The sequence below is a fragment of the Vulpes vulpes genome, chromosome 4 (genome assembly GCF_048418805.1).
Source record: "Vulpes vulpes isolate BD-2025 chromosome 4, VulVul3, whole genome shotgun sequence".
Taxonomy (NCBI): domain Eukaryota; kingdom Metazoa; phylum Chordata; class Mammalia; order Carnivora; family Canidae; genus Vulpes; species Vulpes vulpes.
In genome coordinates this window covers 121,057,169-121,071,428 of record NC_132783.1, presented here as the reverse complement: position 1 = coordinate 121,071,428, position 14,260 = coordinate 121,057,169, and the positions used below count along the sequence as shown (strand labels likewise).

The following is a 14,260-nucleotide window of genomic DNA, read 5'->3' as shown; positions in this document are numbered from 1 at the left end:
TAATGTCAAGATTAGACTACCATTTTCTCTAAAATATCCTATATCATAAGTTTCTTTCTATGGGTCCTAATTTTGGAAAAGAAAATTTTAATTTGTCTTGTCATATAGCTTCTTTAATAGTTCCATTAAATCAGACAAATATTGAGGTGTAATGTCATCTTATTTTTCAAAGACTTGTCTGGAATGACAAAGTATATGTCAGGTATCACCTTATTCTAGATCTGTACCCAGCTGCCTAGGAGATAGCAGGGAACTATTCTGTCACTAAATGATCCTTTAAACAATTAGGAGGGCCTAGGATGAAAAAAAAAAAAAAACTCAGGCTATAGTTTCCCAACTCTTTAGTCACTCAGCAAATATTTGACTGATACCTATTTTACCCCAGGCATTGTTCTTGGTGCTGGGGGTGCAGTGGTAAAGAAAACAAATACCTTTCATTGTTCATATTTTACTATGTTATCATTCCTTTATGGGATCTTTCTGTCCTGGAGGCAAGTCTTTTTTCTCTCTATTCAAGTTACTTTCTATTTTACAAGAAAGGTAAGAGGTCTTTACTAGTAGATCCACACATCTCCTGTCTTAAAACTGTAGAGGCGGCAGGACTTAAGAAAAATGAAAGGCCTGAAGGTTTTAGATAATTAAAAATATGTCTGTAAGCAGCAAATATAATGTGAGTGCTCAAAACCCTTAATACAAGTTGAACTGCATTTATGGAAGCTAGTTTATTTCTCATAAAAGTCCTATTACATTCTGCTGTGGTCAAAGAGCAACTAGAGTATTCTAAACATCACACATTACAAAAGAAAATGCCAAACTAGGATGTGGCGATAAAAAATTATTTAAAGGATACCGGTCTGGAAACAATTTCTTTCTCCCCTTCCCCACCCCCTGCAAAATTTGAAGAAATTGATAGTTAGGAAACAAAATGTACACTGAATATCTTTTAAATATTTGGAGGATTATGCTATAACGTAAAGAGGTTGGGCTTAAGATTCATATACATTTAAAAGAGATCTTAGCATATAGCAAACATCCAACTTTCCAAGTTAAGATATTACGGAATAGAAGAATGATGTCATAGCTACCTATGACAGATCTGAACTAGAATCTAGGTCTCTTGATTCTTATTCCAGTGTTCATTTCAAAATTAAAGACATTTACAAATTAAAGATATAGCATGAAGTCCACAAAGATATGTGTGACATTTTAAGAAGTTCACACATTTGGGGGCACCTGGGTTGATTAAGCATCCAACTCTTGGTTTCAGCTCAAGGTCCTGGAATTGAGTCCTAAATCAGGTTCCATGCTCAGTTCCGCGTCTGCTTCAGATTCTCCCTCCCTCTCGCTCTCCCTCTCCCTCTCAAAAGACCCCTTCCTACCTTGCATTCTCGTGTACACTCTCTCTCTCTAAAATCAATAAACAAAATATTTTTTTAAATTTCACACATTTTGAGAACACTATAGTTCTTTTGGTATTCTGAGTTATTATGTGATAAAATTCCTTAAATCCGAATAGTTTTAAGAATCCTAAATCTATTCCCTGAAAGCTTGGATTCATGATTGCTTAAAGCAGGCTTAGTGAATTCAAAACTTAAAGATACCACTGTGAGCAAGAAAAAACTAAGAACCTTCATTCTTAACCACAGTATTTATAACATATGATTTCTTTCTGCCCAGAAAAGGAAATTTGGGGGTATATTGTCCACAATGTGCTTAAATGATTTTATATCTTAGAAATAATTTCATTAGCTTAATCACACATTAGCACATAGGATATTTTGCCAACATAAAGTTTACAGTCGATTTCTTTTAAAACAAAAAAGCACACAGAAAGGGGCCAGAGGAGAAAAATAGCTTTATACCCCAAATATTATTCCAAATCTGAAATGGGGTTTTCAAAATGTCTGCTTGTGTGAGTTAAAAATTAAGAAGAGTTTGAATGCGTTAGTCTGAAATCTGTGTAGACTGCAAGTTGTTAGGCTGTGGAAAATCTTATGGAGGGAACAAAGTGAGAGGTAGATGCTGTATTAAAAAAAAAAAATCTCATACTAATCAGTAATTATGAGAAAGAAGTAGAAATAGAAGCTGTTGAAGCTCTCAGGGGACAGCCGCTCACCCATCTTTCCACTAGGATAATATGCACTTAGCAAGTGGTTTTGATGGTGAGAACATGTTTGAAGTCTCGTTCTCTGCCTCCTCCACCCACGGCCTGCCCCTTTCTAATCATGCCAAATTCAAGAGAAAAAGTAAAGATATGAGACAAATGCATGAAATCAAAGCAGAACATACCTATTTCCCATTACCTCACCAGATCCTAGCACTTTCCCCAAGGAGTAAATTATGAAAGCTGGCAGGATCTATTTCTAAATCCATGCAGCAGACTATGCTATGAATTTTCCTTTCTCTTCAATTTTGTACTTTTTTTCTCTTCAGAAAGCAAGATTAAACTTGGATGTTTATAATTATTTTCCTTTCAAGAAAATTAGATGTTACATGGCCTTCTTTCTCTCTCCCTCTTTATTGTCTTTAGACACCTGAGCTTTAACCAGCAACTACCTCACGGGTAGGTACTGTCTTTGTGAAGACTTCAGTTAATAGCTGTAGTTACCAAGTTCAAATTATTGAAATTAATTAACCAAATAATCATACAACCCCAAGCCTCAAACATAATTTGAAACTTTTTTTAAAGGTTCTTTTATCAGTTGGCATTCATAGCTCTGTAAGTTAAAAAAAAATTAAAGTATACTAACACTCTTAGGCCTATCTTGTCTTAATATTTTTTAGTAGAGTGACATAAAATAAAACAGCTTTGTTTTTCAGATTCTTCTTTTTTATTTTATTTATGTATAAACATGACCTTAAAGCTTTTATTTTTTAAGCAATATTGTGGTTAGTAACATCAGCACTTGTTTAGTAAAATTACTTGTTTGAAAAAGAATAGTTTACAATTTATTATGTGTAATTTTTTTAGAAGCTCAAAGAAAGATGAAGAAATGAGAATGTGAGAAAAATATTCATGAAGGAAAAATGCCTGAGGAATTGTGTGCCTTTAGCACTTGTGAAAATCAAACATGTTTTAGTACAAAAACCTCTGCTCCTTTACAAAAATGTAAGAAAGTGAAAACTATAACCTTGTAGTAAAACACTTGGAAAAAATTTTCAAAATAATCTTTTTCTTAGTAAGAGATACTATTCTGTGGTATTTGGAAAAATAAAATGCCTTCTGCTCTGCTGATGGGCAGACCTGGTTACTAGAACATTTCTTCCTTCTGTAGAGTGGAACTGTGCACATGGCAATTTTTATTCATTGATTGAGCTTTTTTCTCTATGGACACAAAGAATAAATTTAATTCTTCATGTAAAAATTAAGAATTATCTGACACAAAAAATGAAAGCCCAATTAAAAAGAGGAATGTCAAAGCTCACTTTTTAAATTTAAATTCCAGTTAGTTAACATATAGCATATATTAGTTTCAGATGTACAGTATAGTGATTCAGCACTTCCTTACATCACCTGGTTCTCATCACAAGTACCCTCCTTAATGCCTATCACCTGTTTCATCCATCACCCCATCTACTTCCTTTTAACCAAACAAATGCAAATCAAATTCACAGCAAAATATTATTGTTAGATTATGTTTAACATCTATTATAACATTCACAAAGTTAAATAACAGTAATGATACCCAATGTTTGGGGGGAATTTGATGAAATTAGTGTGTCCTTTGGCTGTTCGTAGAATAAATTAGTACAAATGTTCTGGAAACAATTTGCTCGACACTGAAGGAATTGAAAATTTGATCCAGTAATTTTTCCTTGAATTTTATCACCATAAAAATCCAAAAGAAGGAAAAAAAATTAAATGTTCAAGGATGTCTTTGCAGGCTTAAGTATAATAACAAAAAATTTAAAACCACCTAAAAAATCCTTCCATATTATTGGGAAATGGTCCTTTAGTAGAAACGTAACGCCTTTATGCCTTAACTTAGAGAAATAAACGTCAACTACTTAAAAGTACTAGTTATAAAAATCTACAGCAGCAAGGGTATCGTATCTGGGTGGCTTAGTCGATTAAGTATCTGATTCTTGATTTCAGCTCAGGTCATGATCTTAAGGTTGAGAGATCAAGCCCTGTGTGGGGCTCAGTGCTGGGCATGGAGCCTGCTTAAGATTCTCTCTCTCTCTTTCCGTCTGCTCTTCCCCCTGCCTCAGGAGCAGGCTCGCACCTTAGCTTTCAAATAAATAAATAGATATATATATAGATAAATAGATAATAAATAATCTAGAGCAGCAACACAGAAAAGGCTTACATTTCCTATGATTCGAACTATATAAAATTATTATTTTATCATATAAAATAATAAAATAAATTAATAATTATCAAAATTATCAGTCTTTATAATATGTCCAGATAAAGTACAATTGATTTATTACAAAGTGGTGAATTGGGATTATGAGGGATTTTTTGTGGAGTTTTTTTTTCCTTCTTCTGTCATCACTGTTACATCATTTTTGTCTTTAAACAATGAAAAACTGGGGTGGAGGAGTGGACAAAGCAGTCGCAATAGATAATCAGAAAGCATGCTAAAAGCTTCCACCAAGACAAACTTAAATAAATATTTTCAAAAACAAGATAAATATATATAAAGACACAAAAAATAATTCTCCCAGCCACTTAAAATGGATCTTAATTTGTTCTGTACAGATTTTAAGGGGTCACGTAGTACATCTGACATCTGGCATCTCTCTTTTGTTAGGCTACACAGTGAACTCTGCCACTGTTTCTGGAGCTGTGCTGTACATTGCTGGACAGCCACGGTATAATCATACAGGCCAGGTTGTCATCTACAGGATGGACGATGGAGACATTAAGATTCTCCAGACGCTCAGTGGAGAACAGGTAAGCTTGAAAATTATTGTTTTAAATTAATCCATTTATACTCTCTGCAAATTTAAATGAACCATCTATTGTCCTAAACTTTGAAAGAAAAAATACTCTCATAGTCAATATCAACTTTATTAAACAGGGCTCCATGTTAGCTTCCTTGTAGGGATGTAAAATGCCTGCATCTTTGGCCTCAGGAATATTTCAGTTACATGGAAGTGGAGATAAGATGTATAGATGATTATATAGATACAGATATACAAATATATACATAAAAAATGTCTAAAACATCAAGAGGCTTGAAAATGCCAGTGGCACATACAGTAAACTCAGAAGATGGGAAGATTGTTTTAAGCTAGAATTGGTGCCAAAAGTCTCAATACAAGATAAGGTTTGTGCTAGTCTAGAAGGAAAAATAGACTGTAGATAGGTAGAAAAAGCAGAAGAGCCAGTTAAAAAGATAATGTGAACCCCAATTGTGTAAGGCTTCAAACGGCAAACTAAAGAAATTGGATTTTCTCCTGGTGGTCATGGGAAGTTAGAACATATAAAATCAAAAAATTCTCATTAGGTTATACTGAGAAATATTGAGAAATACTAAAAATAGTTTAAGAAATTATACATGCAATACGCAAACATAAATATACGTAAATACTTTTAAACTGAAACATCTATGCTGTTGGTTAGTATTGTGTTGCAATCATTTGGGCTTCACTGCATATCCCAGCTCATCAGACTGCCCCTCTACACTCCTCCCATCACTGACTACTCCAAAAGGCAGGGAAGCATCAGCCTTCATCCCCTGCAGGTGTACTCACAGCGGCCCAACAGAACAGCTTGGGTGAGAGGAGACAGATACATTGGGCAAGTACAGAGCTGTCCTCTCTTTAACGCCCCACAGGAGCCAATATCTTTCATAACAACACCATAGATATTAGCTTCCAGGGCTCCATTAGCTTAAGGACATGCAGTAGTCAGAGTCATCCTGAGAAGCTTACACTGTGTTATCTCAATCACGTATTTATAGTTCCCCACAGCCTAAATGCAGTGTCCCAATGAGACATTATTTTACCACTCTCAATATTGCTTAGTAATATAATTGAAATCCTTTCCCCACAGATGTCCAGAGGAACAGAGTTAGAGTGAACCAAAAGTAAGAGTCTCATATATAAAGATTATCATATATATATAAAATAATAAAACCTGGTGAAAGAGTTTTATTAGCCCTTTGCCCACATTTGTAATCAGAAAATGCATCAACGATTTTTAAAAGGCTATTGCTGTAGCAAGGATAAGGTGAGGAGAGCCTAAAATGATGTATCACCAATAAAAATGGAAAAGGAAGGAGTATAGTAGACATAAATACCGAGGAACTGACAAGATTGTAAAATGAAGCATTTTATATGACATCTTAGGTCTGATATCACTCTATTAACTGTCTACAAGACAGGAAGTGACCATTTTGTGAAAACTGCTCATGAAAGTTACAAATGATTTAAATTATGAATGATTTAAGTTTCAAGCCTGGTAATCTGGGAGAAAGGTGGCACCATTATTAGAATGTCATCAACTCAAGCAGTGTAGATATTTTTTTTAATGGTATTTGGTTTTACATGTTTCCTGTAACAGTAAGCACAAATTCAAATGGTTATGGGTGCCACGAAGGTAAAGTAAATAAATAAAGCTACTGCACAGAAAACAACAGGAAATGGTGGGAACCATGGCCTGGACAGCTCATGAGCCACCTAAACATTTAGTGCCCACTCAGCTCCAGATAGCTATTGTCATGGGAGCATGAAGTCCCAAGATTGCTAGATCTTACAGCATTTTATTTATGTTTGTAATTAATTCAACTTAAAAAAAAACTTTTAAACCCTTCATAACCTATGAGGAAAGAACATTCGAAAGTCAATGTCTAGCAGTTGTCTAAGTGTCTAGCAATGTCTAGGAATGTAGAACTGGAGCCTTGAGAGGAGGATAGAATGAAATTTGCAACTTTCAGTAATAGAAATGTTTGGAAGGATTATCCATCTAGGAGAGGAGAAAGAGGGAAAGTTCAGGTCTTAGTTTAGGGGATGCCAAAATCTAGGGCATGGGAGGAGGAAAAGGAGCTAGCAGAGATGAAAGCAAAGAATGGCCTATGATATTATGGCAGAATCAGGAGAGCAAAATTAAAATCATGGAAGCCAAGACAGGAAGTTTCAATAAGAGAATTATCAAAAGCATCAAATATTAAACATAGGTCAATATTTGGTAAGGTTATTGCATTTAGATAATGAAGTGTTAGTCTCCTGCATTTCCCTAAAATGCATCCATATCCTTACAAGAAAAAAACATTGCTGCAAGGGGATGGTCTCCCTGCAATCCTTTTATATTTTTCTATCTTCCACAGATGCTAAGACAAGACTTAGCCTTTTTTTTTTTTTTTTTGTCTCTTAGAACTGATAGGTTTTTTTAATTTAAATTCAATAAGCCAACATATAGTACATCATTAGTTTCAGAGGTAGAGGTCAGTGATTTATCAGTTTGCATATAACACCCAGTGCTCATCACATCACATGCCCTCCTTAATGCTTATCACCCAGTTGCCCCAAACTCCAACCCCGCTCCTCTCCAGCACCCTTCAGTTTGTGTCCTATGACTAAGAGTCTCTTAAGGTTTGTCTCCCTCTCTGATCTCTTTCCATTCTGTTTTCCCTCCCTTCCCCTATGATCCTCTGCGCTGTTTCTTACATTCCACATATGAGTAAAGGCATATGATAATTGTCTTTCTGACTGACTTATTTCACTCACATAACACTTAGCCATTTTGTTGAGTAAACTTCGAAGTCTACAAGGTGAAATACACTGTACCAATATTCCAAGACAAATCAATTCTTCATGTTGTATTTTATTTCATATTTTCATTCTATGGTATATAAACATATATTGAAGCCATCCTAGAATGCCTATTATTGTTCAATCTCATTTTATTTCCCTAAAAAAAAATCATGGTGGCATTCATTATCCTTTCTGCTTTTTGAAGAAGAAAGAGATGCTAGGATGAAATCTAAAGGAAGCCATTTCTCTTACTCTCAAGCTGCAGAATCTGGGACAGCTGCTCATCCTGAAGGATGGGTCTGATTATTAGCCTCCCACAAAAGCCAATAAAGAGCTCTCAGGTAGAATCCATTTCTATATTTTATTTCTATTTCTATATCTATCTGAAGCTCAATTACTCTTCTAGATTAGTATAAGTAAAAGAAATGCAGGCTTTTAGCTATCTTGAGAATTTCTGATGTTCATCAGATTATTTTGTTTTGTTTTGTACCCTAGATCGGTTCCTATTTTGGCAGTGTTTTAACAACAGTTGACATTGATAAAGATTCTAACACTGACATTCTTCTGGTCGGGGCTCCCATGTACATGGGAACGGAGAAAGAGGAACAAGGAAAAGTGTATGTGTATGCTCTGAATCAGGTAATGGTACCTCTGGGTCTAGTAGAATGTCGAGAGTATCTCTTCCTTTCTTTCAATTTCAAATAAATAATGCAGTTCCAATTTGGTAGTCACTTTAGAAAAAGGAGCAAAGAATCTTTCAGGACCTCTTTACCCCCACCAACTCCTCAGTTTCTAAATGAACATTTTAGAATTCTAATAAGGTAGTTCAAGCCGTTAGGCATTCTCTGCTTGGAAATGTGAAATATTCTTTTTTAGCATAAAATATAAAGATAAATATAAATCTTTTTAAACTGCTAAATAAACTCACAGGGCAGCCATTCATACCTCTGGCCTAGAGGTGTTTGGAATATTAGCAATTAAAATGCATTAGCTGTCAAAAACAGGTAAAGCTGGGAAAGCAGAGACTGAAATAGTAAACTATATGTCGGTGACACCAGACAGTTTCAGCAAACTACTAGTCTTTGGAATACTTCATTGGGCTAGAGTGAGATTTTGTTTTCCACTCCTGACCTTAGACATCATTTATTAGGTGAAATAATTCTTGATCTTCATTGGAAGAGTTTTGGGTTTGGAGGTTGGTGTTTTGGGCGGTTTGGGGGGTTTGTTTTGTTTTGTTGTTGTTTACAGAAAAGTCAGTATTCATCTAGTTAGCTTTTTAAATTCTTAGAGTCTGTCCAACTAATTGTTTTAGTCCATAAGTTGCATATCTTTCTTCCTATCATTTTGTTCCCTTTTTCCCATCAATATTTTTTGGTCCTGTGCTGTTTTTCCCTTTTTTTTAGAAAATGTGTTCCTGACCATCATTACTAATACTTTCTGTTCCTTATTGGGTTTTTTGTTTTGTTTTGGTTTTTTTCACTTTATATAGCTTTGGGGAAAGTTTGTTTTTTGAAAAAAAGTCAATTTCCTCTTTGCCCTATAGGGGAGACTATATAGAGACTTTCCAAAGAAGCAAATTTTGGATGAAGGAAAGAGAGAGACCTGAATTGAGGATTTAAAAATTCAGTTATTCGGCTTTAAAAACATACTGTGAGTTATATACTCACTTGGTTGCATTAAAAAGAGAATCCATTAAAATCCTCAATATGTCTTCCTCCCCATACTTCTGCAATCTGTTCTTTAAAATCTTTAACTTTGCTCTCAGAAAGCACCCTTTTTAAGAAATTTTACAAACTTTACCATAGAAGTACAAATGGTTTTTAATAGCACTGATTTAGCATGTACTTAAAAATTTCACTGTGCTGCAGTAATGATAGAAATCCATAAGTATCCTGTTTATCTTTCTTCCAGACAAGGTTTGAATATCAAATGAGCCTGGAACCCATTAAGCAGACTTGCTGCTCATCTCTAAAGCATAATTCATGCACAAAAGAAAACAAAAATGAGCCATGTGGGGCTCGTTTCGGAACAGCTATTGCTGCTGTGAGAGACCTCAATCTTGATGGATTTGATGACATTGTGATTGGAGCTCCCCTGGAAGATGATCATGGGGGAGCTGTGTACATTTATCATGGGAGTGGCAAGACTATAAGGAAAGAGTATGCGCAAGTAAGAAGTTAAACCTACACATTCCTACCCTTAAATGATAAGTGGGTTCAATGCTAGGCTTGCTTCTTGTCTTACTTCATGAATTAATTGATTTTTTCCCTCTATCTCTCTTGGGAAACTAGATTTAATTCTCTCTTAAGTTTTCTTTACAGAAGCATTATTTTGTATTTTATCCTTTTATCTAGTTTCTTTTTTCTGTTATTTGCCGTGTCATCATGATTTGAGCTCTCAGAATAGTAAAAAAAAAAAAAAAAAAAAAAAACAACAACACTTTTTAAACAATGTTATCTGACCTTGCATTGTGGCTGGTCCTAAACAGAGAGAGGATACCTGTTTCTGAATAAGAGAACAATAACAGTACGATTTAGTCAATAAAGAATATGAGATTATTGTTTTTATATTCAATATCCATGTTGTTATAATGAAGTTGCATTACATTTATATTTATGAATTTAATTGGTATATTTTTGTCAAATGAATTTGGGTTCCTGAGGTTTATAATTCCTTCACAACTAACCCCTCTTGGAAAAAAAATCTGAATAACTAAGCTTAACCTGCAGGGGATTTCTGTTGTTGTTTAACATTTATTGTCAGTTAATGTTTCTAAGCCATAAATGTAATTTTTTCCTACATGAGAAAAATATCTATCCATTCACAAAAGTGTTTAATGTACCATAAAAGTAGGAGAGTTTAAAGGAATTCTTCTAATGTAATTGTCTGTTTTTAAGTAACCATAAGTAGTTAGGCATTGAACTACTTATATAACATGAAAAGAAAGAGCACCAATTATTTCTTTTTATATTTGACTTCTTTTTGTACTGTGGTCAACAGAATTCTCAAAATCCATTCATGTATTGTGAAATCATGCTTAATTTTTCATAAAGTCATAATGACATTAGTGAAACAATAAAGTAAAGGACATATTTCAGTAACAGCACTTCCATCCATTTAGTAAATCATTTGTTTTCAAATAATTCAAAAGTCTTCATGGCATTGCTTAACTGAAAACAGGCAATATTAACCATGGGAGTGTGATGGAATCAAGAATTGAAGGGAAGAGTTTCTTTTTTTTTCTTTAAGATTTTATTTATTTATTCATGAGCGACAAAGAGAGAGAGAGAGAGAGAGAGAGAGGCAGAGACACACAGGCAGAGGGAGAAACAGGCTCCATGCAGGGAGCCCGACGTGGGACTCGATCCTGGTTTCCAGGATCACGCCCTGGGCCAAAGGCGGCACTAAACCACTGAGCCACCTAGGCTGCCCAAGGGAAGAGTTTCTTTCTTATGTTCTATCACTTTATTCCTTCACTATTAATCCTGATGATTTAGTGAAATGGCATTTTCACTGTAGAAAAAAGAGAATATTTAAATCATTAATAATAAAATAGATTGTCATAAGAAATGTTTATGCATCTTAATTTATGGTTTTTAAGTGAAGAACAGGAGGATTAGAAGACCCCAAGTTTAGGGAAGGTCTGTCAGTCCTATCTCCTTGCCATCAGATCCTATTAAAATATTACCAGCTGGAACCAAAGCCAAATCAGGAAGTATGAATATTAAACACATTATGTTTGGGTATATGCACAAATTAGTTTTGGAGAACTCCACATTCATTCTTGCCTTTTGAGTTTAGAGTGCCCTTGACTTTTAGCAAAGATCATATACTGGAAAATGTATTTGGTGGAATGTTCTATTTATAACCAGCCGTCAAATTCAGTGAGCCCCCAACTGACCCCTAGGACAAACTTCCACTCCCTCTCTTGCTTGTCTGATGGGTTTTCAAGGTTCCAGCATCTTTAAATATCTTGGTATTATGGGATTGAGTGGGAACTAGAAAGGAGAGCCAATTACTCACAATGTTTTCCTTGAGCATTAGACAAGATGACGTTATAAAATTTTTTTCCCTCTCTCTGGTGTCAGTAACCCAGAAATTATTTTGTCTGTACTATAAAAAGAATAAGCTTTGGTAACATCTGAGTAATTCATCTTGTCACCACATGAGGGGCTTCTTAGGCAGATTTCCAAAATATCTTTAATTCTAATTTTGTGTTAACCAATCCAAGTTCTCAGATTTATTTAAAACTGTTTTTGAAGAGACACTTCTGGCATAAAAACTCTCTGTTGGGACTTTCACAGCGTATTCCATCAGGTGGAGATGGCAAGACACTAAAATTTTTTGGCCAGTCTATCCATGGAGAAATGGATTTAAATGGTGATGGTCTGACTGATGTGACTATTGGGGGCCTTGGTGGTGCTGCCCTCTTCTGGTATGTATTTTAATAACATCCAATTAATCTGAATATTTCACAAATAGTTCCAGAGCTCAGAGGATGATTGGAGCCCATATTATACCAAATATCTGTTTTCTTTTGTACCCCATTATTTTTTTCATACCCCATTATTTAAACTTTTTTATTATTTATGATAGTCACACAGAGAGAGAGAGAGGCAGAGACACAGGCAGAGGGAGAAGCAGGCTCCATGCACCGGGAGCCCGACGTGGGATTCGATCCCGGGTCTCCAGGATAGCACCCTGGGCCAAAGGCAGGCGCTAAACCGCTGCGCCACCCAGGGATCCCCATGCCCCATTATTTAGATAGAAGCTACATAGTTTAAGAATCTGGAGGAGTAAATAAGTCTTAAAATTGAGAAACCATATTAAATAACAAGTAGAGCCAACTCTTAATTTGGGGTATTTATTATGTGCTTGGCACTAAGATAGGTATTCTGTTTTAGAGGACAGCATAAGGAAGAAGAGGGCCCCATAGAGAACAAGAAAACATCCCTGACTTTGAGTTGTTCACAAGCTTTTAGGGGTAATTGACTCTTCCCTCATTTACTTAATATGGATAATTAGACAATTGTGCATTATTGTCTGTATTTATATTGTTGGCCAAGCATAGAAGCCTCTTCAATAATATCTATGGTCAGCCTTTAAAATGTCTGCATCTCAAATAAATTTCATTTAATTGTAAAATTCTAATCAATGATCAGATATATAAATACCATTCTACTTATTAACTTGTTAATAATGTATTAATAATATTAATAATTCCAGTTTTAACTAGTTAGGAAGCCCAACTTCAAAAAAGCATTCTATTTGGAAAAAAAGAGTGACTAAAATGTCAAGGATATGAATTTTGTGTGATAATTTTTTTAAATGTACAAACTTCATTAAGAAATATAATGAAAGAGGGGGACACCTGAGTGACTCAGTCAGTTAAGCATCTGACTCCTGATTTCGGCTCAGGTAATGATCTCATGGTTGTGAGATGAAGCCCCATGTCTGGCTCCATACTCAGCATGGAGTCCGCTTGAGATTTTCTTTTGCTCTCCCTCTGCCCCTCCCCCTGCTCACTCACTCTCTCTCCAAAGGGAAAAAAAAAATAAAGATGAAAAAGAAATACAATGAAAGGATTTAATATATTAAAAATATATTTATGCCATGTGCTTTGATAAAAAGTCCATGTATTGATTCTTCCAAATTAATCATTGACTTAAAGTAATTTAGATGGAAACAAACCTCAAAGGTCTTTTTCTAGAAGGAATTTATCTAGAAAAGTAGTAAAGATAGAGACCTGAAAGTAGATGACTTTGTCATAATTTAAGACAATTAATTGCAATTATAATTACAATTGATAACATTGTAAATAGCATTGTGTGGTGGCAGATGGTAACTGCACTTATTGTGGTGAACATAGCATAATGAATACCATTACTGAATCACTGTTACACACCTGAAACTAATATGTCAACTATACTGAAACTTAAAAATTTGAAAAAAAATTTAAAAATTAAAAATAGAGATAATGTTTAAAATGTTTAAAAGATAATGTTTGAAAACTTATTGTCAAATAAAAATTGTACACTAAACTGTGCACAGATAATAGCCATTATATTAAAAAATGTTTTAGCCATATAATAGGGAGAAAAAAACTGTAAGCTGGTGCCTACGAAAGGAGAATTCTGGGCAGCAGGTAGCTGTGACTTTGGGGAGGGCACGCCCAGAAGCAGGCCTCCAAACCAGAAGTCACCAGTGTCAGCCACAAAGGGTACATTTAGTCTTTGTTTAAACTGTTAATCCTGGATTAATTTATTACGATAACCTTAATTTAAAAATATTTAGCATATTGACTCTCATATTAAAAATATATACAGGGCAGCCCGGGTGGCTTGGTGGTTTGGCACCCCCTTCAGCCTAGGGTGTAATCCTGGAGACCCGGGATCGAGTCCTGTGTGGGGCTCCCTGCATGGAGCCTACTTCTCCCTCTGCCTGTGTCTCTGCCTCTCTCCCTTTCTCTCTCTCTCTCTCTCTCTCTCTCTGTGTGTCTCATGAATGAATTAATAAAATCTTTAAATATATATATATATATGTGTGTGTGTGTGTA

The 14,260-nt window shown here is 35.0% G+C and overlaps 1 protein-coding gene across 1 annotated transcript in view; it reads left to right on the top strand.

Moving 5' to 3' along the window:
* Positions 1–14,260, top strand: part of ITGA1 (integrin subunit alpha 1) — a 161,290-nt gene that overhangs the window by 109,479 nt on the left and 37,551 nt on the right. The window contains exons 12-15 of the mRNA XM_072756940.1: positions 4,758–4,900; positions 8,200–8,343; positions 9,616–9,873; positions 12,009–12,139. Of these exons, the coding sequence (XP_072613041.1) occupies positions 4,758–4,900; positions 8,200–8,343; positions 9,616–9,873; positions 12,009–12,139 (676 nt within the window). The remainder of the gene's footprint in view (positions 1–4,757; positions 4,901–8,199; positions 8,344–9,615; positions 9,874–12,008; positions 12,140–14,260) is intronic.